The 24,133-nt window shown below is 37.1% G+C and overlaps 3 protein-coding genes across 4 annotated transcripts; 1 reads left to right on the top strand and 2 right to left on the bottom strand.

Annotated features, from left to right (window-relative positions):
- Positions 1–827: 827 nt before the first annotated feature.
- On the bottom strand, positions 828–2,388 carry LOC103980152 (AP2/ERF and B3 domain-containing transcription repressor RAV2-like). The gene has a single exon (XM_009396439.3). The coding sequence runs from the start codon at positions 1,981–1,983 to the stop codon at positions 937–939; it is 1,047 nt and encodes a 348-aa protein (XP_009394714.2). The 5' UTR covers positions 1,984–2,388; the 3' UTR covers positions 828–936.
- A 5,247-nt stretch (positions 2,389–7,635) lies between these two features.
- LOC135609494 (protein WRKY1-like) lies at positions 7,636–9,946 on the top strand. The gene is made up of 3 exons (XM_065102826.1): positions 7,636–8,847; positions 8,938–9,063; positions 9,486–9,946. Exons 1-3 carry the CDS (start codon positions 8,099–8,101, stop codon positions 9,628–9,630), a joined length of 1,020 nt encoding a protein of 339 aa, XP_064958898.1. The 5' UTR covers positions 7,636–8,098; the 3' UTR covers positions 9,631–9,946.
- A 6,308-nt stretch (positions 9,947–16,254) lies between these two features.
- On the bottom strand, positions 16,255–23,602 carry LOC135609492 (protein NAR1-like). 2 transcript variants are annotated; one of them, XM_065102825.1, is made up of 11 exons: positions 23,298–23,602; positions 22,299–22,381; positions 21,132–21,285; positions 20,232–20,397; positions 18,810–18,936; positions 17,955–18,135; positions 17,810–17,859; positions 17,298–17,469; positions 17,083–17,209; positions 16,902–16,993; positions 16,255–16,786 (listed from the first exon to the last, which is right to left on the bottom strand). In XM_065102825.1, the coding sequence occupies exons 1-11, from the start codon at positions 23,412–23,414 to the stop codon at positions 16,634–16,636; spliced, it is 1,422 nt and encodes a 473-aa protein (XP_064958897.1). In that variant the 5' UTR covers positions 23,415–23,602; the 3' UTR covers positions 16,255–16,633. The 2 variants fall into 2 exon arrangements, with proteins under 2 accessions (XP_064958897.1, XP_064958896.1); XM_065102824.1 differs by having other exon boundaries at positions 17,955–18,132; positions 23,298–23,591.
- Between the last annotated feature and the right edge of the window lie 531 nt (positions 23,603–24,133).

Below are 24,133 nucleotides of genomic sequence, written 5' to 3'. Positions count from 1 at the left end.
ACGCATGCAAGGGAAACAAATAAGGAAAACGATGTAGATTTCACTATTTCTAAAGCATGTCCATCTTCTACCTTAGCAAAGTCTTCTGAGATCACGGATGAAGTTACGATGATGTTAAAACAAAATGATGGAATAGGAAATAGTTGGGAAGTCAAATCTAACAATTATGACCAAGCGAACATCAAACTTCTTAGCGGCTCCAATGATTCATTGATGTCGATCGTGAACTACAGGAAAGTATGATATCAGCTAGTTAAACCTAAGAGACCTATAGATACATCTTCGCACTTAAAATGATTCTGAAACTGCATTTGATAATAATCTTTCATCTGCAAGTAATGTGAATGATAAACTTGATACTTATTCAGCCAAAGAAGAGTTTGGTGACACTAAGATTGACTCAAACCCTTCAAAAATTTACTAAAACTTCCAATCCTGTGAAGATCGTCAAGACTTGTAAACATATGTAACTAATTGATAAAGGAGAAGTTCAAATAGATTACTGTATTTTATTTAATGACAAAAGTTTTGACAAAAGAAAGATTTTATTTTATTTAATGACAACTTCGAGTTACAATCATTTGAATTAAAATTAATTTAAATAGTTAGAATTAGATAAAATAAAATATAAAAATTTATATTTAAATAAATAAATGAGGTTGAAAGATTTATTAGTAGAAAAAATATCTTTTATCTTTTTAATCAATATAAATAGGTGCTCTTCCATCAATCCAAAAGTACTGTATGTTGCATGTTGCATGTTGCACCAATGATATAGAAAAACTAATATGATATGAGAGCCAACAAAGTTTACACCCACCACGAGGTCAATAAAGTTTCCGTCAATGTCATGTTTAGCATGTAATGGGCACAAAGTTTCAGCCACACATATTGTCTTCGACTAAAGTTTCAGTCTCATTCTTAGTACTGGAAATATTACAAAGCTTCTGTGCGTTGCTTCTTAAACATCCCTTGTGATGATACCAACTCCGTAATATGATCTCTGTTCTTCTTCCCCGTTGCGCAAAAGACAGCATTATCATCCACTCCGCCCTCGCCGATGGCCGCCGTCGGGCCTCTGACGATGTTGACGCCGAAGAGCCTAAGAACCTGAACGCCGGATCGCGCCTTGGCGTCGATGAACAGCTGCTTGTCGGTGCCGGTCGACCGCTGGAAGGTGACGACGTCGCCGGCCTCGAGACGTTTCTCCTTGACAAACCGGCTCCAACCTCTCGTTAGCACGTAGCTATGACTGCTGTTCCAGTACGAGTACCGGAAGCGCCACTCCTTGCCGCAGCCGTCCTCGAAGCTGAGCAGCACGCCCTTGCTGGCGGCGCCGCCTGTGTTCTGCGGCGGAAAGTACTTCTCGGCGTTCTGCTTCGGGATCACTAGCCGGTTGAGCTTGCCGACGTCGCTCGGCGTCACGGCCTTGTCGAAGAGATGTTGCCTCTGTGCCCCAGCAAGCGGGTCCGTGGCGCCTGCCACGGCCGCGTTGCTGCGACCAGCAATCCCCTTCTTATTATCTGCACCGATCGATCGTTTGCTTTGTTGTAGCTCGTTATGGTAGGTGCGCTTCCGAAGCATGTCGACGATCTCGTGTTTCGTATGCGAATCGAGGAAGAAGAGCTCCGCCGCGTCCTCGTCGTCGGCGTCGTTCAGCGGTTTGAAGTTGGTGACGGCGTCGCGGCCGCGAAACCGCTGCACAGCGACGTCATAGGCGCGCGCGGCCTGGGCTTCCTCATTGAAGGTGCCGAGCCAGATGCGCTGGTGCTTCTCGTAGATCTGCGCCCCCCACCGGCCGTTGGGCTGGGAGACGACGCCCTTATACTTGGACGACGGCAGCTTTCGGAACTCGACCTCGACGCAGCCCTCCGGGTCGATGACCTCGCTCCCCCCGCTCCCCACTCGCTGCAAGCTCTTAGAAGCCACCGGCGGCCACTCCCTGGTTTCCTCGCATGCCTCTTCTATGGAGCTTGTCGCCATACGCCCCGACGAGTAGAGAGATGAAGACAATGAAGGAGCTGTAGGAATACATGCAAGGAGGAGTCGCTTGCGTCCTATATATCAAGTCGCTCATTAGTCTTTCCCATGGCAGGGTGTTATGGCTGTGCTGCTTCTTGTTTTGTCTGATTCCTCGATGGGTGATGGATGGAGCATTAATGGTGTGAGTTGGGTATGGCTGTGGCACCTAATAAAGGAGGGAAGATGGTGATGATATGGTACATTCAGATGTGGGTGGATCATGCTCTGCAGGTGCATCCCCCCTGCTGCTTTGCTGCAACTGGCGATGCTGACTTTGGGCATGGTCTTCTTCCCTGCTGTTTCCATCTCACATTTCACCGACATTTTGGCAATGCAACAAACTAGAAACTGAGATCTTGCAAGCTTTATTTCATCTGAATTTTGAAGAGTAGTAGCTTGAGTTTTGTGTGATCCTTCCAGGCAACATTACCTTCTTCTCTTTGTTGATCTTTGAACACTCTGACAACATCAGTCATCTGACTTCCATGTTTGAGCTGAGAAGGTGGAGTCAATAAGTGATGACGCGCACCAATTAGTGCCAAAGAACAATATGTTGTTGCCTTGTGCATAGTCTCCAGTTGAGGACCGCCCAAGAAACTTTGGATTGCTCCATGCAAGTCAACCATGCACCATATTCTCACAACTGTGGCCACCAGCGACTTGAGGGTCAGTCCCTGGCAGGGAGGGCGGCCATCAGACAAGAGGCTGTTGGGGGCATTTAAAGGCCACTGCCTCATCTGCTTCACCTCCATGCTCTTTCTACATCACTTCCATTCCTCTGGAGGCCCCATTGTAGGAGGACCAGCAGAGGTTGCAGATCTCACAGCTTTGGTAAACCACATGATATTGGAAACACACAATTTGCAATGCACAACTTTGTTGACCACTTCAGTGCCTCTCCTTAATTGTCTTCTTTATCCTCTTAACTGTATTAAGCAGTTTCTTTTTATTTCTACATTAAGTTTTCTATGTTATTCTGATTTACCTTAAATATGTTGTTGGATAATTTATCAAGAAAATCTTCTCATCTTAACATTTTTATATTTCCAAAATACACTTGACAAGATAGACACAAAGAAACAAAAAGTTCCTAACCTTTTGCATTATTTGAATATGATTATAGTATCTTTAATGCAATTAAAAAAACTTATTAACTGTAATAACCTCAGTTAGTTGCAAATAAAAAATTATTGTTAGGTTAGAAACAAAAACATATAGAAAAGCTCATTTTTATGTCAATTATAATATTGTTTGTTAATAGGATTATAATATTTTTATAGAGGTAAAAAATATTGTAACCTTATTCAAAAAATACTGTAAAAAATAAATAATAGATTGTTTTACCCTATGAAATAATCCATTTTGTGAATACAATCAAAGGAAAGGAAAGGAAAGGTGGGACACTCATTGGAAAAGACAAAAAAAAATCAGGAAAAGCCAAAGATTAAATCTCCTTTTTTTTTCGTTGACTAAGGATTTCTGAATTAAAATTGGAATACTATCAAGGATATTCTTACTGTATTAGTCAAAGTCATTTTTCCATGAACAAAATGATGGCATGAGACCTTCATTGGTAATTTGCCTTTTCAACCTTATTATGTTCACATTGTAAAGACTTAAAAGCATATGCATTGGGATTCATTCACCCTTTTCTTACACGATGACTATTAATATTATCCTTAATAATATATTTGTATTTTAAAGGTTTAAGATCGATTAGATTTATTGTGTCAGTTTCGAATCGCTATCAAATGATAAAAGTCTTGTGATCACAATCTTTTCACATTCTAAAGACACAGGCTTTTTGGCTTTGGATGGTGAATCATCACTTTCCAGTGAGGAGGAGGAGGAGGAGGGGTTCAATTCTCATCTCATAAAACCCACCCATGTTTAATGTTCATGTCAAGCTTGTTGACGTGTGATCGACGCACGTTATGATCAACAATATAATAATAATAATAATCAAAGAAATAATACCTGAGTAGTTAAATCGGTCCATTTTATATCCATTTTTTATTATCATATTAAGAGATATCAAATTTAAACATGATATTGATACTTGTTTTTCTGTTAGTATTATAGTATTTAAAATTATGTAAAACATAAATTAGGTTAGTGCTAGTTGAGCTCGCCAACTCACTAGCTTCTTAGCTACTTTCATATTCTACATATCTTAATATTACTAAATAAATAATGTTGAATCCATTTACTAGATTGAAAATTTGTATATCTAAAATAAATATTGATGTCGATATTGTTTGTTGTTGGTAGTCATCCTCGAGTGAATTAATCAGTTTGAATTTATTTTAAGGAGGTTCGATATCGACATGTAAGAAGCTCGTAACTTAGTCAAAAACTCATGGTACCTTTTTTACGGTTACCCTTTCGATATTTAAATTAGACTTTTTGAGATAAAAATAAAGTTTATCCTCGATAATTATGCTTATGTTCATTTTCTATGATGATACTTTTCTTAACTAAATCACTTACAGTCAAAAGTATTTTTTATAATAAAAATATTTAAAATATTCACTTTTTATAGCTGATCTTTTCTTGATGATTGATGTGGTGTATCCATCGATTGGCTTTCTATTGTTTTCTGGTGACATGACAGTCAGGTAACGAGCAGATGAATACGACAACACATTGATTGGATCATGGGGTTAAATAACTTCATGTCGACACTCTCTCTTGTGAGCATTGATTGTGGGCTTACAACAAGTCAACCAAACAATGTGGTGCAACTCCTGATTTATTTCTTTGGCTTCTAATGTTGGGCAGTGGAATAATAAGATGGATGGTGACTGCAACTGGGGCTACAAATGGACATTAATTTCAAGAGTGAGCTGCCTCTACGACGAGTCCTCACACTTCGATCATCTCGTACTGTGATACGCGTGTTGTTATTGTTGATGAACTCAATATTTCATTCCTCTGGACCAACAAAACGAGTGGACAAGCACTTAGAAAGCTTAATCCGACCCACTTCGACGGAAAGGAATGGATTACGTTGGATGTATTCGTGAACCAAAGTTGTATTTGGAATGTAGGATGATTTAGCTTTGTATTATCCTTATCGCCAATTCAATTCTTTTTCGGTGTTCCATCAATTTGAAAAGAATTTTCTTATATTTTTTTATGAGTCTATATGCTCGCACCAATAAAGATAAATAATAACACATCATAATCAATTCCTTTGTCATCTAATACTCTTATTGATTTTGACTTATCTTTATTACTAATGATGGAGCAAAACAATAGGGGGTATAATGATGTTTATAAAAAACAAAATTCAAATATAAAAAAAATCAAAAAGAACAACAGTAAAAGAAGCACGTTATAAAGATGAAGATAATATTAATATATGTCATTATTTATTTTCTGAATCAACGATCTTGATGAAGTAAAAAAGTGGAAGGATGCCATGAAAAGAAATGAATGATGTTCATAAAAATGAATGATTTGCATGATGAATTTGGTTATATTTCTGATTTACACAAATCTATTCTTGAATTTGACCATTTGTATAGATGTTGTGCATTGTGCATGAAGTCTAGTTAGAGATTTCAATTATCTTCAATCTAGTAAGTTTGGATTAGACTTTGGGTCAAGATGTATTTCAAATGGTCGTATAAATTTTTAGATAAAACAACTTGATTCAGATAGATTTTCGGACAAAGGATCTAGATGGTAATATTCACATATATCTTGGAGAACATTTTGGTCGGGATCGTATTTCTACATGTGATCTCATACTTGGTGACAGTTATCGGAGCGACAAATTAAAGTATATTTTATTTTCAAAAATATACTTTAAAGGAGAGTTTTAAGAAGTTAAAGTATATTTTGAAAGATCATAAATTAATATTTTTTTATTTTAAATAAGATTAGATAGAGTTTTAGGGATAAAAAATTCTTAGTTTAAAATATATTTTAAAAGATTTTAAATAAGATTAAATAAAATTATAGAGATTAGGGACTCTTATGATGACATATACATGTAGATCAATAATAAGCCTTAAGTATAGACCTGTAACTTTTTTTTCTTTTTGAGAAGTTCAATAAAGTTTTTTCTTTTTCATCTTAGTTTCTTTTTTTTATATTTGATTTGATCGTGGATTAGTAGCATCTTGTTATTATTATTTGAGAAAGGGTTGCACATAATCTTTTCTTCTTCACAATTCTATTCATCTTGACCGACAAAACGAGCAAGGATAAGCACTTAGAAAGCTTAATGAGATAAAAAGGAATAGATTATGTTGGATGTATTCGCGAACCAAAGTTGTATTTGAAACACGGGAAGATTTAGCTTTATATTATCAACTTATCACGATCATATATTTTTAGTAATTTAATTTTCCAAAACAGTATTCTGAACTTTTTTATTGTATTATGGAGAAGGAAAAAAAAGTTATTTAGAAGCCAATAAATAGACAAGAAAGAGAAGCAGTTCAGCATCTTTTTCTCTCTCAGGAGAGCTGTTTGTCTCTCACCTTCCTCTCTGCATAGATAGATATCAAGCGTCTAGTCTTTCTTCGATCGAGATGTTCTTGTTTGTTTCGCCCAGGAATCTGTTCACTAATGAAAGCTTCAATGCCGAGCTTGGACCATTCTGAAGCTATATATACCGGAGGCTACCAACCGCCATCACTGTGTATTCCTCCTTCCTTTGTGTGATGTGCCTGCTCGCAACATCCTCTATTCTGTAGTATGCTTTGGCGATTGCAAGTAGCAATTTCACATGAGGAGGAGGTGGAGGAGATGGTAGCAGCAGTGGAGATGAGAGGAGAGACAAGAGTAGGAAGATACAGGGAAGCAACATGAGGTTAAACTGAATGGGTTCACTGATATAAACTGGTTCGGAATATTTTTCTAAAAAATAATTAGAATTGAGGGATAAAATTAGGATTTAAGAAACAATATTTCTGAATATAATGATTCCATAATAAATTGCGCCATTTTTCTATATCTGGATTTTATATATTTATTTGTTTTATCGAGTCTGTCAGTCTGACCGAATCGGATATGTCACTGTGGCTACATTAAAAAACATTATCCCTTAGTCAACTTACACATTGGAAAAGGTTTGCGTGTCGCCCTACCATTGGTCGGGAGATCGCAACGGCTATGACCTGGACGAGAGCCCGAGGTACAATGACAAAGGAAAAGATACGGATCCACTCCAAGTTTATCTTTAATCAAAATCTTATATTTTTAGTTTCGTCCGTCCATTGCGCGTAAGCGAAAACGCAAACCGTCCGACCAAGTCCGGATCCGTAGAATTCTTGGAAAGGATCACAGACCGCAGAAAAAGAAAGGATGGTTAAAGAGCAACGCGACAACCGATGACTCGACCCCCAAACTTTAACCGTTCGAAAGCCAAGTGGAGCAGGCGCGTGGGCCCATTCCAACCCGTATTCACCGTCTGATCGACCGACGGACGGTGGCGATCTTCCCTCCCTCCCTCTCTCTGTCTCCCCCCAGTCCGCCATGCTTCCCTCTCCTCGAAATGTAATTTTTAGTTTCTTCTACGTTTTGAGGAGGATTAATTAGACATATAAGTACATGATTTCTTCCTCGGATCTTTTCTGAGACTCGCTTCAAACTCTGCGATCGATTTCTTGGGTCTCCGTCTCGACTCTTCTTTCGAGGACTTCTTTTGCCTTCCGCTTGCTTTTTGTGTTCTGAGATCGTTGTTTCTTGTAGATTTCTGTCCTGAGGTCTTTAACTATCATCTAAAGCTCGATGCAAAAGCAAAAAAGCAGCAGCTTTAGCTGATCGGTATCGTCAAAAATCGAAATTTTTGGATCCCCTGAGCTTACCTCTTCCATGGCGACTGGTTGTGTTGGATTTTCAGAGACTCGTCTTCTCAGACGCTCTTTGCGTCTTTTGAGCCTTGTAAAGTTCTAATCTGTATTCTTAGGGATGTGTAGATGAGGACTCTTCACCGTCTTGTCCTTTTCCTTTGTTGAAGCTGCACGCTGTGAATCAAACCATTTGCTTTTGACCCTTCACCTTTGGTGAGAGAGCGGAAGTGACATTGTTAGGGGGAGTCACTCTTTGAGTGCTTGTGGAGATGGAGGGAGTGGAAGAAGCTAATAGGGCAGCCGTGGAGAGCTGCTACAGAGTCTTGAGCTTATTGTCTGAGACCCAAGACCGAGCTTTAGCTTACAAAGATCTAATGGCAGACACAGGGAAGGCTGTTTCCAGGTTTAACAAGGTCATTTCCATGCTCAGTAATGGTGTGGGTCATGCAAGGCCGAGGAGGCTCCACGATCCCCAACAACTCCACTTCAATCACGGCATCTTCTTGGATAGCCCAGCGGTATCCAGAGCTGACCAATCTCCCCTGTTACTCCAACTCCTCCCAGGAAACCTACCACAGAAGCCAGTCAATGAGTTTGGCTCCACTGCCAACGTCCCTTCACGAACCCTCCCAAGAACGGATGCTGCTTCTTGGATCACTCCTCAAGCTGCCCTCAGCAATCCTACCCTCACCCACCTTCATTTCCTCCAACAGCAGCACAGCAGCCAAATGTTCCAGCTGAAGCTCCAGAGCGCAATGTGTGGGAGAAGCAACAGTGGCATGAACCTCAAGTTTGACAACTCGAGCTGCGCTGCGACTGTGTCGTCGTCCAGGTCCTTCTTGTCATCCCTGAGCATGGACGGAAGCATGGATGGGAAGGCCTTCAACCTCATCGGCGGCTCGCAGTCGTCCAATCCGATGAACTGGCAGCTGCATAACAGGAGGAGGTGCACCGGAGGCGGTGAAGACGGCAATGGCAAGTGTGCGAGAACAGGCAGGTGCCACTGCTCAAAGAAGAGGTTGGATATCCGATGACATGGTTCGATTTCTATTTTCTTTGCAAGAAGTATACGTTTAGATGAAGTAACCTTTGGATTGTTCCTTATTAGGAAGCTGAGAGTGAAGAGAACCATTAAGGTTCCTGCTATCAGTAACAAGCTTGCAGACATCCCTGCTGATGACTACTCATGGAGAAAGTATGGGCAGAAGCCGATCAAGGGTTCTCCACATCCTAGGTACAAAAAAACCTCTATTTTTGTTGGATTTTCTCGACACATTGCAGATTGATCAGCTTAATTCGAGATTATTTCCATTCAATCTCACCGCCATAGGTACAATCTACAGGGTAGTGATCATGCATAAATTGAAGTATCCAATGATATTGCAAGCTTAGAAATGAAAGTACATGGAACTATTAGTTGTGCTGTTCCATTTCATAGCAAAGCATTTAGCACATTTTGATTCACTTCTCCTGACTGTTTCTGATGCCAAAAAGCATTGGTAATGAGCTTCTGTTGCCTCGAATTCACCTTCGAGTCCTAAAAGCAAACACAAAGATCATGCTATAATCGCACTCTACTTCTCTAGCATGAGATTGAAGTGTTACCTGAGCTATAATCGGGCACTAAAATACATTTACCTGAATGAAATCAAGCAGAGGATACTACAAATGCAGCAGCATGCGAGGATGCCCGGCAAGAAAGCATGTCGAGAGGTGTGTTGAAGACCCGACAATGTTGATGGTGACTTATGAAGGGGAGCACAACCACGCCAAATTAGCGACTCAGTCTGCCCACACATAGAGGTCGGTCGAGGTTTCATTAGCATCCAGTGGAAACGTTTCTTTCCATCAGTACTCTCTGCAAGCAGCTTATCCTGTGAATAGTCCTGTGTTCAAGAAAAGCAGATCATGGCATAGTATTAGCTACAGATACTTGGGTTATAAGAAGCATCCATGAGAACTATCATTGAGACTCTGTTAGCTGTTTGAATCAGGCTCATTTTGGGACTTCCTGTAGTGCTGACCTCTGCGAAGAGACTAACTGGAACGATGGAGTCATTTTGCACAAACCTGTGAGTTATTTGCATCAAGTGTGGGTTCTGTGTACTTGAAACAACAGTGAATTTAATTTTTATCTCCATGTTGAGCATCTCAGCTATGCTGTATTAAATAGATAGAATGTTCAGCATGGCTTCATTTTGTTTTCCTCTGATCAACCTCTTTGCTGTTCCATTGGTACAATATATATTTCTGTTTCAGCAGCATCTGCTACTTGGAATTTAATCAAAGATTAGCTGAACATCTGCTTTCCAGCATTTTGAAAAGAGAATGTATTTCTCAATACATTTTGTTCATTCAGAGTTGTTCTCATCCAGATTTTTGCATGTATCTGACAAAAAAGTGATAACGAGTCCATCTGGAATGTGTTTTAGGCTCCATGAGCTGATCCAACAGAGAATAACTCCATGGTGGGGCTGCTTATGCTGCTGCAGGGACTGGCAAGTGGTTTCCATGCACTGAGCAGCTTCTACTGTATCTGATCCTGTGTGTGGATTGATTCATAGAAAATGCCAAGTAGCAGCTGGAAATGCTTCAGGCAGAGAAAAAGAAGCAAACATTTGATGCAGTTGCAAAGTCTGCCTGCAAGGAGAAATTGTCAGCAGCATGTGAAACTTGTACATCATAAGGGTAAGAAGATTTGGATCAAAGAAACATTACCCCCGATTCAAGGGAAGGTTGCCTCCTCCTGAGAGTTGCTTGATAGAGATTCCAAGGATGTGTATCTCATGTGACCATCTCAGCACAACATTGCCTAATTGTTCTTGTTTCTATTTGCATAATAAATTTTCAAACAAAATAAATAATCTAAAAGGAAATTAAAACATCAACCGGCCAAAATTATATTAATCAATTTTTTTTCCTCCATCCCGACTAAGGCTTCTTTGTAACAATAGCCTACTTCTCTGTAATGTTAATATGATCTGATATTGAATAATGGTCTCAATAAGAGAGCTAAACAAGTCAAGCTTCACAGGATTGAGACAAGAGCCAATCTTGGCACACATGGTTACGCTGACTTGTTAGTCAACATAATAGGCCAACTCTCAAGCTGAACTAAATCCCATATTCTGCAACAAATTTTTAATCGGTATTCTGCAGACATGCTTTCAAAAGAGATTATACTTTAATCCTTCTATAACTTAGAGCAGTGTTTAATAAGCTTATCATAAATCAATAGTGAAAACAATGTGCATAACAATTTTTTCCATGAAAACAGATCAACCTAAAGCAAAGTATGAGGCTCAGTTCAACAATGACAAATAAGAAGTCTTTGCTCTTCTTTATATAGGCCTATTTTGAGCATCATTTGTGATTCAACCAAGTTAGCACTCACCATTATGTATATTGGCAGCATTTCTTGGAAACGGGAAAGAAATGGATTATGTGCTCCTTATGCAAATCAAGACATATGTAGAATCCAATTCAGCCAATTTCTTCAGAATCTGACTCTGTATGTTGAAAACTCTGTTCCAGGGTTTCCAAGGCAGCAGTGTCTGATACAGATCATAAACAATTTCCTTCTTTGTAATAAGCTTGAAAAAATCAGAAGCATAAATCATACTGCAATCTTATCACATACAGTTTGCAATGCATAACCTCCAATGATGAGGAATTGTCCACATAAAATGCACCATTAAAATAATGAACTAAATGATGCTACAAAATTATTCCTGTGACCCCTCTGACCTGAAAAATTACTTGAAAAGTACAAACTGAAAAGTTCAATGAGTCAAAAGCATAACGACCAGGTTATTCTTGGATCAAACAAACACAAACTTGAAAACCAAAGACTGGATTCTGCTTTTCTATCTGTGTATTTCAAATAAATCACTCCACTATTTCATTTTTGAGCCTATGAAACAAAATGGTGTATTGTGTTTGTTCCAATTCAGTCAAGCAATGAAGAAAGTGAAAGGAAGCTTTATTTTGGGTAATGACTAAGTGACTAGAAGCACTTTTTTGCCAAGGCAATAATATGACTGGTTCATTGCCAACCTTAATATTCAGAAAATGAAGCTAAAATTAGTATTGTATTTAGAGGTAACCTATAAAAAGTTACAATAATAGAGAAAAGCTCAATTTGGATGGAAGTACAAGTTCCTCCGAACATTTGCAATGGGCAGCAGCACAGTTCTCACTTCTTCACAGATTATATCCGTTCTACTCTAAATACTTCAACTGGAAAAATGAGACAAAGGCAAGCTGTTGCTCTAACTTATAAGCTAGTTTTGTAGTGCATAATAATATGAGTTATACATAACATGCATGAATGGTAATTGTGACAATTACTAATGTTTGTAAATTAAAGTTTATAAATACAAGTAAATAAGCAAAAGCGGACCATATTGTCTCCCAGAATGAGTTATTATCTGAGAAGTTCTAACATTAGCTGAGGAGCAAGACTTGCAAGCCATAAATTGATGAGGTCAGTTTGCTTATTCTGTTCAATTTATATCATTAATGTAAATCAAAGCATTAAGCTACCAGACCTTCCTTAATCAAGAAACCCACAGGCTATTACACTGAGTACCAGAGGAAAGAATATGCAGATCATAAAAATCTAGAGCCACTTGTTACCATAAGGTATGATGGACGCATAAGCAGGTCCTAACATATGTTATTTGTCTATATTCGTGGATACTCTATGCTGATTCAATATAACACATTTGTGAAGTGTAAAGATGGATTCATTAAGGACTAACAATAACATGCAAAGTCAATATACCAAGTAATACGTAGTTATTATGGTATTGAGAGCTAAAGTATCCAGCTCTAAATAAAGAAAAACTAGCTAAAGTATCAAGCTCTAAATAAAGATGCAATCTATACATCAATGTTCTCACTTTTTTGCACACTTTGTATGCTTAATTTAAAGCCTAAAATTATCAATTAAGATCAATGCAGAGATATATTTAACTGTTAATGAAATTTAGAATAATGTGTACTAATGACTGCAGTAGTAACTAGGTTAGAAACTTATGGCTATAAATGGAGTTATCAAATGTAGGACTAATGAGCAAATTCATTTGCAAATTTCACTTGCCGCGTTATTGCTGTAGTAGAAAAAGAACAACCTCTAAGACGGTGATGATCAAGTGCAAATAATTTCAAAGTAGTCCTACAGTCGAAAAAAATTCTGACAAGATAAATAAGATAAGAAACTGATCACTGGAATCTCAATACATTGACTGAAACAAGCAGATTACAGGAACCCAGGAGCTAAGACAAAATTATGTAAAAACAAGTACCCCATTCCACGTATCAACGACCTGAAATTGAACATTGAACACCACAGAAAAAGAACCAATTCACATATATAAATGTCAAAAGGAAACGATATGAATCCATTAACCAATAGCAATCTTGTTCTTGAAAGATAACTGTAGCAACATGAAGCTTATACAACGATTTAGATCATTGGCATCCATATTTGTCGATCTCTACAAATTTTCGTATGTAGAAAAGATCAATTTGATACCAGAGAAGCAGAAGCAGCAATCAAAATCAGACCTTAATACTCAACCCGATCGGTCCGCCCCGCTTAGCCGCCCACGGGTGCGCCGCTTCCATGGCTGCAGCACGGAATCCTGGAACCTAGAAGGCATTGTTAGTGGCCTCCGCTTCCTCGTCCGCTTGAGACCAGCCTCGACTCCACCACACAACTCCTCCTCCCTCTTCTCGACTCTCTCCGTTCTCCCGTCCTCCTTCCCGACTTCATTGCTCCGAATGCGCCCCGAGTCCAAAGCTCCGTCTCCAAAGACTTCCATGGCGGCCAACACCAAGAGATCAAGGCCTTCGCAACGACCCGAGGAATCAATAGGATGAGGAAAACTCGACGGAGGAGACAGGGACAGGGCGGGATTAGAATTGGGAATGGAGCTCAAAGGTGAAGCCTTTGAGGCTCGAACTCTCATTTGGAACAATATCTGGGATTGGAAGATCTGATAAGAATCGGTGCAGAAGAAAGATGAGATTTTGGAGATACCAACTGGATTGAATTGGGTGAGTGGATTGGAGAACGAGGCCGACGGACATGAAAGATTGAGAGAAGCAGGGAAGCGAAAGGGAGGAATAGATGGTTTGCTTCGTTTGTTTCATGGAAGGGTGGAAGCGGCAGCGCAGTCTCGGTGTGGAATTGCTTCCATTTTATGCACGTTTGTGGAAACAAGAAACGGATTTCCGCTCTCAGTCTATTTCAGATACGCTAAAAGCAGACGAAAATTAATAAATGAGACTGTGATGGACAAAAATATTTCTTTTTTTTTTTTACTGGTTTTTCGGGAACTATCAAAGGTCGTGGCTTTTCTTTTTGGTTTTTTTTTTTTCTTGCCACTACAAGTACTTGAAAATTTTCTTTCTACTGTTCATAGTTTGCTGATGGTATCTTTCAATTTCCCATACTAGATTTATTCCCTAGAGGAAAAAAAAAAGAAGGTATTTTAGTTATCTGAACTTAATTTGATACTAGATTACTAGATTACTAAGAGACAACGTATCCCAAATTTATCTAAATTTGATAGGTATATGAACTTAAATATAAATGTGTTAAAAATATATTTTAGTTATGGATCTATGGTTTACTCGTATATAAAATAATCCTTATACTTTTAAAAATATAGTATATAAGCTTTTCCCATCAAATCTAAGTTAACAGATATTAGAGTATGGTATGTTGACTCACAATAAATCATTAATATAATGACACGTGTAATTTTAGATTAAGATTCATTTTAGCTCCTATAGATTTGGTTAATAGACCTCTTAAGCCCTTATAGTTTACTGGTGTTTAAAATAACCTCTATATTTTAAAAAACGTAGCACAAAAGTCTCTCCCGTCAAGTCTGAATTAATAAATGTTAGAGTTTGCTTACGTGGCATGCTAATTCACATTAAACCATTAATATAATGATACGTGTAATTTAAGTTTTAAAAAAAAACTAAAACCTCTATCAACAATAGGAGAATGCGTTGTTATGGAAGCGACTATCAACAACAGCACCGAGTCGTTGCTACCTAGCGCGGCGTCGTATGCACGCAACCTCTCTTGCGCTAACAAGCTCAAAAGCTTTCGGTCATACTTCATGTGGATGTACGTTAACCTATTTGATGCTAGACAGGTAATAATCTCTTGATCCTTCATTATATTAATTATTTATTATAAGTCAACATGCCACGTAAGCAGACTCTAACGTCTATTAACGCTATGTTTTTGAAAATGTAGAGGTTATTGACGCTAGACTCTAGAGTTTGCTTACGTGGCAAGCTAACTCACATTAAACCATTAATATAATGACATATGTAATTTAAGTTTTAAAAAAAACTAAGACCTTTATCAACAATGGGAGAAGGCGTTGTTATGAAAGCGACTATCAACAACAGCACCGAGTTGTTGCTACCTAACAGGGCATCGTATGCACGCAATCTCTCTTGTGCTAACAAGCTCAAGAGCTTTTGGTCCTACTTTAGGTGGATGTGCGTTAACCTATTTGACGCTAGACACGCAATGGTCTCTTGATCCCTCATTATATTAATTATTTATTATGAGTCAGCATGTCACGTAAGCAAACTCTAACGTTTATTAACTCGAACTTAACGAGAGGGGCTTATATGCTATTTTTTTTTTAAATGTAGAGATTATTTTAGACACGAGTAAACCATAAGGGCTAAAAAGATCCATGGTCGAAATCATGCTAAAATGAACTTTAATCCTAAATTATACAAGTCATTATGTTAATAATTTATTATGAGTCAGCATTCCATGTAAACAGACTCTAACGTTTATTAACTCAAATTTAACGAGAGAAACTATATTTTTTTAAATAAAAAATTATTTTAGACACAAGTAAAGGATTTAAAAAGCCTATGACCAAAACGACATGGGCTAAAATAGATTTTAACCGAATATAAATCCAAGTCAAATAAATAATTTGTTTATCCAAATAACATTCGAATATATTAAAAAATATTACCTATATTTGATCTCCTAGGATCGAGATTAACTATATATATTTAAAGCTTAAGCATAACATAAAAGTTAGGAAACTTAAATGCCCGATTGTTATATGTAATTTAATGTTTAACCAATAAATGCTTTTGATGTGACATCAGGAAGAACATGGTTCAGATCACGGCCAGACAGAACAAATATTTGAAGTTTGTTCATTTGAAGGTTTACAAATAAAACACAGTTTCCCCTGACGTAGATTCATAAATGGTAAATCTGTTTTATAGTCAAATGAAAAAGAAGATGGATATCTCACTATATTTCTATTCAGCAAGTAAATAATAAGAACCAATACGTCAGATTAAATATACAAATGACAAAGGATGAACACTGTTCTATAACGAATGGCCAATTCCACGGTGAGACATAAAGCCGGCTATGTAAAGGCTAGATAGAGTGCATGAAGTTGTACATGATTAACATGATTACAGAATTAGGAAGTAACAATTATCTATCGGTAGCAACTGGTAATAAATGACACATTGCAGCAACACAGGATCAAAAAGTCATTATGATACGCTTCTAATTTACAACTTTTGAAGCGTATCTTACACAAGGAAACCAACTACACTACCAAAGAATCTACACTCTTTTGAGGAATGACACCCTAGAAAAGGTGTGTACGTATTTGGAAGAGGAGAGGTTATGTTAGTAAGAACATATCTATTTATTGCATCACCATATGGCAGCCCACTAGCACAGTAAAAGTCCGAAACCTAAAAAGGAATCAAGAAAGATGTCACCAATTCTGCAGCTGAGAAGCAGTACTTTTCACCAACGGATGGTATTCAGTGTGCAAATACTTTCTTGCCTTCTCTGAACCAGGTTGTCCAAGCCACTCATCATACAATCTCTTCACAATTGGATTATCAAATGGGTCTGCAACTTCTACCTGTAAGTGGATGAGGTACCATGTCATAGATGAAAGAAAACACCTCAACCAAATTACGAGAATGTAAATATATCTTTTGCAGATGAGGGACCGTGTCCTGCACAGGGGAACTTACATCTTGCATATACAAAGTTTCTAATAGTTGAATAAGATCTTTTGCAGATTGACCGTTCTTTGGTTTTATTTGACCACCGCCATTTAAGCAGCCTGATGATGAGAAATCAAACATGGTTAAGCTGTGTCAGTCAGACTTCTACTTGAGCAATGCATTGCAGATGATAGCAAATATAGCATACCTGATGGACACGCCATAACTTCTACAAAATGATAATCACACCTCCCAATTTTAATCTTCCTTACAATGTTCTGCAGATTTCGGAATCCATAACACTGTGCAAATTTCAAAACTGTTTTACCATCCACCTGCGAAATGACAAATAGGATTTTAAGAATGTAAGCTTTTAGAGAATCAAAACAATTAAGGAGTAAGACTTTTGAATTTGAAACATACTTCTAGTGCCACTTCCCGAAAATCTGAATTGCGGATATTTCTAAATTCAAGTGGTCCTTGAATTTCTACCCCAAAAAGTTTTTTAGCAGCATGGCGAAAAACTGTTTCTGCGAATCCTCCAGAACCACCTGAGACCCCATAAAGATGCCCTCCATCGTCAACATTGCTCAACCTGATAAAGATGATGATTGTATCATTGTAGAACAATTTCAGTATCAATATAGCTGACACTAAATGATAATCATTCATATATTTACCAAAGGGAAAGAAGCAATTTTACGGACATGCCAAAAGTACAATTTATCTGCTAACTACATTAAAAGAAACACTAGATATTCTAAATAATCTTTTTACTGGTGATAACATGTCTGTAAAAGCAGGGCCACTCATTCCTCAAAGAGCCACATAAAAAGTAAAGGTTAAATCCACGAGTGAGCATGCAGAAATACACATGCATACTATTATCATATTTAAGCAGGACATCAAGAAGATTAAAAGCATAAGAGCCTTACATGCTATCTAGAGGAGCTTCTTTCAAAGCCTTGAAATCAACAGACTTTGACTGCATCAGAAAGTCAAAAAGTTACGAGAATTTTCAATGACTAATACGATTCAGAAAATAGATACTGACAGGATGATGTATGAAGTATCCCAAACCTGTATCAAGTCTAAAACTTCTCCAGATGTCAAAACTGAATCTACCTCTGGTATCTTCATAACCGAGTTGGCATGCCCATTTTCTCCCTCATCTACTGAAAAGGAAAATTCATCCCTCGCAGCTTCAAGCTTTTTGTCATAACAAGGCATCACAGTGACATGATAGACATTGTCTGGCCTACTGGACATGCATAATTGGTTAGATAGTATGTTTGCAAAGCACAATGAAAACTTGTTTACTGTAGCATGAATAGCGTAAACAAAGTTGGTTAGTCAATCTTCACACGTTCAGCAAATTAATTGTCGGGACATTATGGCTTCTTGTTGTTGATGATGTTGTCATTGTCAATTAAACCACAGGATCGAAATTGGAAGGTCCTAACAAGCTTCCGCAAAAGCCACTCATGGAGATAATTACTCAGATAAAGAGCAACACAAGTTCTTTAGAAAGATGAAGAACCGACATGGTTTTATGTATCAGAAAGATGTAGCAGAAATTGCATAAATTTGAACTTTATCATAATATGATGACACATTGTTGGCCAGTCATGAAGATAACAAAAAACACAGGTGGAGAAGGAAGAACACCACTATATGTGTCTTTTGATAGTAAAGACGCTATTTTGCTCCTTTTATGTACTGACTACCAATAGATACATGGATGCCATACTTTCTTTCTCATATAGGAACCAATCCCATAGGTGAACTCAAACTATATAGTCAACAAAATATATCTATTTCGCTCCAATTAACAGGCCTCCAGAAATATCACATGAAAAGAGTTATCTTTGCAACAAGACGAAATTATCTACATAAGAATGTTGCTTGATATGCGTGCATAAAAGAAAAGCTTACTTAAGACCCAGTTTTTGCACAATGTGATGCTTGATAATAGCTCCAATAGTTTGTTGGGGACTCTTCACAGATGAAATATATGGTAAGATGTATGATCCAAGTGTTTTTTCAGCATAGCAAATCCAACCTGGACATAAAAATGATCATTTAACATACATGTTATAAACATCAAAATAGCGGCCTCAGCAATAATGATGCAATATCAGTGAGCACAACTGGCTTTAAATTGCAATGCCTATGGTTGCAAATGCAACTATTTACAAATATATATAGAAAGCAGACATTACTACAACAAATTCAAAGATCGCTGACTGAACAAAGCTTATAAATGACAAACTCAGAAAGCAGCAACAACTCGAGCTAAAACACGTAAAAAATTAGTAGACTCTGTACCAAAGAAAAATATGTCATACATCTATGAGATATAGGCAGTGCAGTAAAGCTATTGGATTAGTTAGGAATCTAATAGTTAATAATAATAATAATAATCATTAAGGTGTGTGCAATAATGCAGGATTGGTGATCGAAAAAAGTAATACATGCCGAGAAAAAGGAGTTAACTTCTGCAACTATATTGTTCCAATGTGCCTGGAAGGCTTTTGACATCAGGAAGACACCTTAACAATTCTTACTCATTTTACCTCTTGCTTTTTGAAGGTAATTTTTTTTTCTTCCAATCAAGTATTTTGAGCATTGCTTGCTACCAAGACCCAACACTGAGGGCCTTGACACTGTTGGGCTTTTGAATTTTTAGGATTGCATTGGCCTGCAAAGGATAAAACTCAGACCCGAAATAAATATTATAAAAATCCTTTATAACTTAAATGATTGGTTCAAACCCTCAAGTTCTTTCACCTGCCTAGGGTTTATGTTGTAGCTGACTGAGGAAGTAGAAAATCAGGTGTGGGAACTGGCACCAACAATCTGTACTTTGAGCTAAGATTTGCCATACCAGGGCATACCGCTCAGTATGGGCAGTACATACCAATTTATTAGTGCATCTCACCATACCGTGTAACAATACAATGGTATGGATCGATACGTATCGTATCGATGGCTGGTCGATACACCATTACATATCAATAAAGCGAACCATGCTTTGAGCTATTAGAGTCAAAGTTAGCTTACTGTCCACAGATTACTGATCCTATTCTCAGCTGCAAAAATAACTCAGATTACACTCAAGACAGTTCACAAAATCTATACTTGTCTTTTAGATTTTAGTTTAAAGATTTATAACATAGTACACTCCTGTGATTTTTGGATTTAGGTCCTGCATGAATTTTAAATGAAAAACAAACCAAACACATGGCCTTGAAGAATAGCACAAACAATGAAATAAAGAAATATGCCACCATGATACATCATACAAGCATTAAGATTATGATTATTTAAAACAACTATTGTTAATGAAGAATTTACCTGGACATGCAGAAGAAAGAATGGGGAGATTTTCTCCACATTGTTGCTGGTACCGTGATATAAACTCATTACATGACTCAATGAGTGACAAATCTCGACTACAACTAGTATCATAAACAGCTTTGACTCCCAAAGATTTAAAGAATGTGGTTAGTTTCCTGAGAACCTGAGACGACATAAAGTAGTACATGTGTTCATTGCAATGTTAAATGGAAAAGGATCAAGATAGCATAAATTAACACTTGAAGTAAATCATATACAATGTGACTGCTGGAAAAGAATTGTTTTTCATGTTGAGCAAGGATTTAAGAAATGGAAGTTGACTCCAAAGACCAAATAAAGTTTGTTTTTTATTCTTTTCATTTTTTTCCATTTTTATTTGTTTTCCAATACAAACTTTAAACTTTATTTACTTAACATATTCATCTTAAAGATCTAAAGATCCTTTTCCTAAAACTCATCTTTTAGCTCTTTGGTGGTGTATGCACTGTACTTTCCGTATGTCACATAACAATACATGATAAAGCTTTTCGGCCGAGGTTGGGTTTCCTCCATTAGCAGAGTTCTCTCATCTATCATGTTTAGGACCAAACAAAACAGGAGAGTAATGCTTGCTAGGAAATCAGAACATTCAAGAAAATCTTCTTCAAATAAGAGATTCATTCCCTTTTCAAAAGCCTAACAATTAAATGGTTAAAAAAGCAGTTCTGAGGAACTTAAATTAAATGGTCAACTAAAAACTTAAAATATGGAGTTCATTAACACCAACACTTTTACCTAGTTTGACTCTTTGGAATTTCTGGAGCATATGTTAAGATGCTCAGAAGAAAGAAATAGGGTAATCAAAGTATGATTACCCTATCAATGAAGGAAAAAAAGAGAATTAAGTAGTATAAAAACCTGGGACGGAGAGATATCAATATAAGCAGCTAATGATGCTCTTGATTGGGGAGAGATGGAAACGATAACAGTATCCCCAGACTTGATGTGAGCCAAAAACTCATCCAGACTTTGCTTCTCAAGCATAATGGTCTCTGCTGAAGTTATGCAACCACTGGAAAATCAAATGAAACTTCTAATCAGCCATAAAAAAATTCTAGCACAAGGAATTACAACTAAATAAACTACAGCCAATCAGCAAGTCAAGTTTACAACTTTTCACTAGTACTTGGTATTATTAATTGTAGGTATATTCCACATATATTCAAAACAGACTCTAAAGAAAAAAAAATTGCAACACAATGAGGAGAATGAAAATTATTAATACCATTAGTAATCACCATGAATTGAATTTGCAGTAAACTTCTCGGCTTAAATGATATTTATTGATACTTTGATAGCAACAACAATAATCAATAACAGAGAAACACAGTAAAGATAAAGAATGTAGCAAAAACAGTAATAATAATTACCAAAACCAGATCCAAAATGTTCTTCTACAAGAAATGAGAAATCATATGAATTGTTTAAAATAACTAGTATCTTCAGCATAGTACATCCTTGCATTACTTTCTTGACCAATTCATCAAATATATCTATATGTTTGTGCTGCTCATGTGATATCCTATCAGACCCTCACTTCAACAAAAAGGCTCATACAAGATGTTGTACATGCTTCAGCCTATATGACTCTCTTTTGGCTATCTATAGCTACAATGAACTCTTTGTTTTAGTTTCTTATCCTTCTCTATCGTAGAACAAGCATATTAGTTGTTTACTTTGAGAATCCCAAACATAATCCCACAGTAACATAGATTTTCCATTAGTTATCCTTAGTTGTTTTAACTTTTTCCAATGTTATCAACTACTAGTCTACCTCGAGAAACTAGATCATATAACATGAGACATGGTCAGTATCGTTCACCTTTTTTATTTTTTATTGTTCTCGATCGAATTATTTGAAAAGGCAGAAACACTGCAGAAAATTTTCAGACTGATCTAAAGGAATTTAAAAAAAAAACAAATGTTATATAACAAAAGGATGTATTTTACTTCATAGGTTGCACTTTTTTCTGCAATACATAATGTGAAAGATACTGATAATGTATTTAAAATAATAGCAAGTACCTGCATGCCAAACAGTCCTTAAGTGAAATTTTAACAGCTTCAGTTTGTGATGGTTGACTAATATATCTTTCTTTCTCCTGGCTCTGCAAATAATAAGATGTAAACAAAATTACAGAAGCCAATAATACAATTGATTAGCTAAGCAGTTGGTCATCCACATTCAAGCAATTTTTTCCAAAAAATTTCTGTGAAAATGGTTGCATTTGAGGTATTACATCACAAACACAAAAGGCTATATTTATCCACTATGACAATTCAAATCATGGTTGTTGTATGATAAAAAAATTAGGTGTAGCTCACCTGACAATAAATCTTGACAATTATTAAGGTAGATAGCTTTTACTAGAACCTAAATGGAATTTGTCTTGTATTAGATTTTTCATTTTATGGAGCATACATCCACCTCTATTCAAATAGTCTTTACACCAAATACACTAACTTAAACCTAGCCTCATGAGACATTTCTTTCCGATGGATGTACAGCCTAACATCTCCTACTGGACCTATGACACTACTCCTAATCCTTTTTTCTACCAAGTACAGAATATATATTACTTAAAGCTTCTAGAAATAGGTACCTAATTTTGTAAATGACACAGTTAAGCCACAGTTAGAAAACCACTAAAAGATCTTTTCCTTTCTACCAATCCTGGCTTGCATGCTCTTCGAAATAAACCCTCTCCAAAAGGTGCTCATTTGCCATTACAAGCAAAGGGCATTGGATCAGCATGCTTACATAAGGCATTTCGGGGTACAAATTTCGTTCACCAAATCCCAAATACAATTAAATAGCTGCTCACAGAATGTATATAAAGAAGAATTTAAGGAACTACGAGAAAAAAAAGAAGGTAAGAGTTGCAATCACTACTCATATTCGATATGGCGAATCAATACAAGTTAGGAAAGAAAAGAATAGGGCACACAACCAGGATATAAGGTACGCAACAAAAGCAACGAATGCGTTCGATAATCTGCAAAACCCCAAGAAGGAACCCGTACCTCTGCTTTGCCGTGCTTGGACTTCACGGCTTTGAGCGAGACGATGCAGTCCTGTGACGGCGCTATGAAATCGTTGAGATCCGCGAGCCGCAGCGCCGGCGAGAACTTATCCGACATCGCCGGCGCAACAATCCGCCGATCGATCAAGGAATCAAGGAAGACGGAAACAAGCCAAGCAATTCGACCGCGAATAGAGCGTCGCCGGAATCCCCAAAAGCAGGCAACAACGAGAGGAAGAAATCGAAGTAGGCGTCGCTCGCGAGGAAATCGCCTCAGATAAATAGCGGTCTGAGGGGGCAAAAGGAGAGGTGTTGGAGACTACAAAGCACCAAATGGAAGCGGTCGCGGAGTCGTGGTTGGGTTTGCGGCCGTGATGTGCTCGACCCAAAACAAACACACACACAGATATATATATATAATTTATATGTGTGTGTGTACATAAAGTTGCCCTTCAAATTTTTAGTTTAGCGACAAAATTAAACATTTGAAATATACAGCTAGTAAATTAATTGTTTTTATATTTATTTATCTAAATTTAAATTAAAAATGGTTTGGTAGATTTAAGTTAAAAGCTAAATCTAAAATTAATATATATTTTATACATTGGATGATTTTCTTTAAAAAAATTCTCAAAAATATTCCTATTTTAATATTTTTTTTTCAATGGTACATTTGTTTCATATAATATCCAAAACACTGTTGCATTACTCCCAATTGTTCTATTTTCACCCGACATAAAACACCATATAGACCATTGGTCATAATATATGATTCAAATTAATTGTTAATCTCATCTAAACTAACTACAAGTTTAAATTTTTGATATTATAATGATT

The sequence above is a fragment of the Musa acuminata genome, chromosome BXJ2-4 (assembly GCF_036884655.1).
Source record: "Musa acuminata AAA Group cultivar baxijiao chromosome BXJ2-4, Cavendish_Baxijiao_AAA, whole genome shotgun sequence".
Lineage (NCBI taxonomy): Eukaryota > Viridiplantae > Streptophyta > Magnoliopsida > Zingiberales > Musaceae > Musa > Musa acuminata.
This window is presented reverse-complemented; position numbering and strand designations above follow the sequence as displayed.

Bases quoted from the DNA above. Each gene is read 5' to 3' on its own strand.
- LOC103980152 (XM_009396439.3), bottom strand. From the start codon at position 1,983: ATGGCGACAAGCTCCATAGAAGAGGCATGCGAGGAAACCAGGGAGTGG.
- LOC135609494 (XM_065102826.1), top strand. From the start codon at position 8,099: ATGGAGGGAGTGGAAGAAGCTAATAGGGCAGCCGTGGAGAGCTGCTAC. The intron at 8,848-8,937 runs GTTGGATATCCG...GTTCCTTATTAG, and splicing joins TGCCACTGCTCAAAGAAGAG to GAAGCTGAGAGTGAAGAGAA. The intron at 9,064-9,485 runs GTACAAAAAAAC...GAAATCAAGCAG, and splicing joins AAGGGTTCTCCACATCCTAG to AGGATACTACAAATGCAGCA.
- LOC135609492 (XM_065102825.1), bottom strand. From the start codon at position 23,414: ATGTCGGATAAGTTCTCGCCGGCGCTGCGGCTCGCGGATCTCAACGAT. The intron at 20,398-21,131 runs GTTTTTATACTA...ATGTCGTCTCAG, and splicing joins TTGATATCTCTCCGTCCCAG to GTTCTCAGGAAACTAACCAC. The intron at 18,136-18,809 runs GTAAGCTTTTCT...ATGCATGTCCAG, and splicing joins GTGCAAAAACTGGGTCTTAA to TAGGCCAGACAATGTCTATC.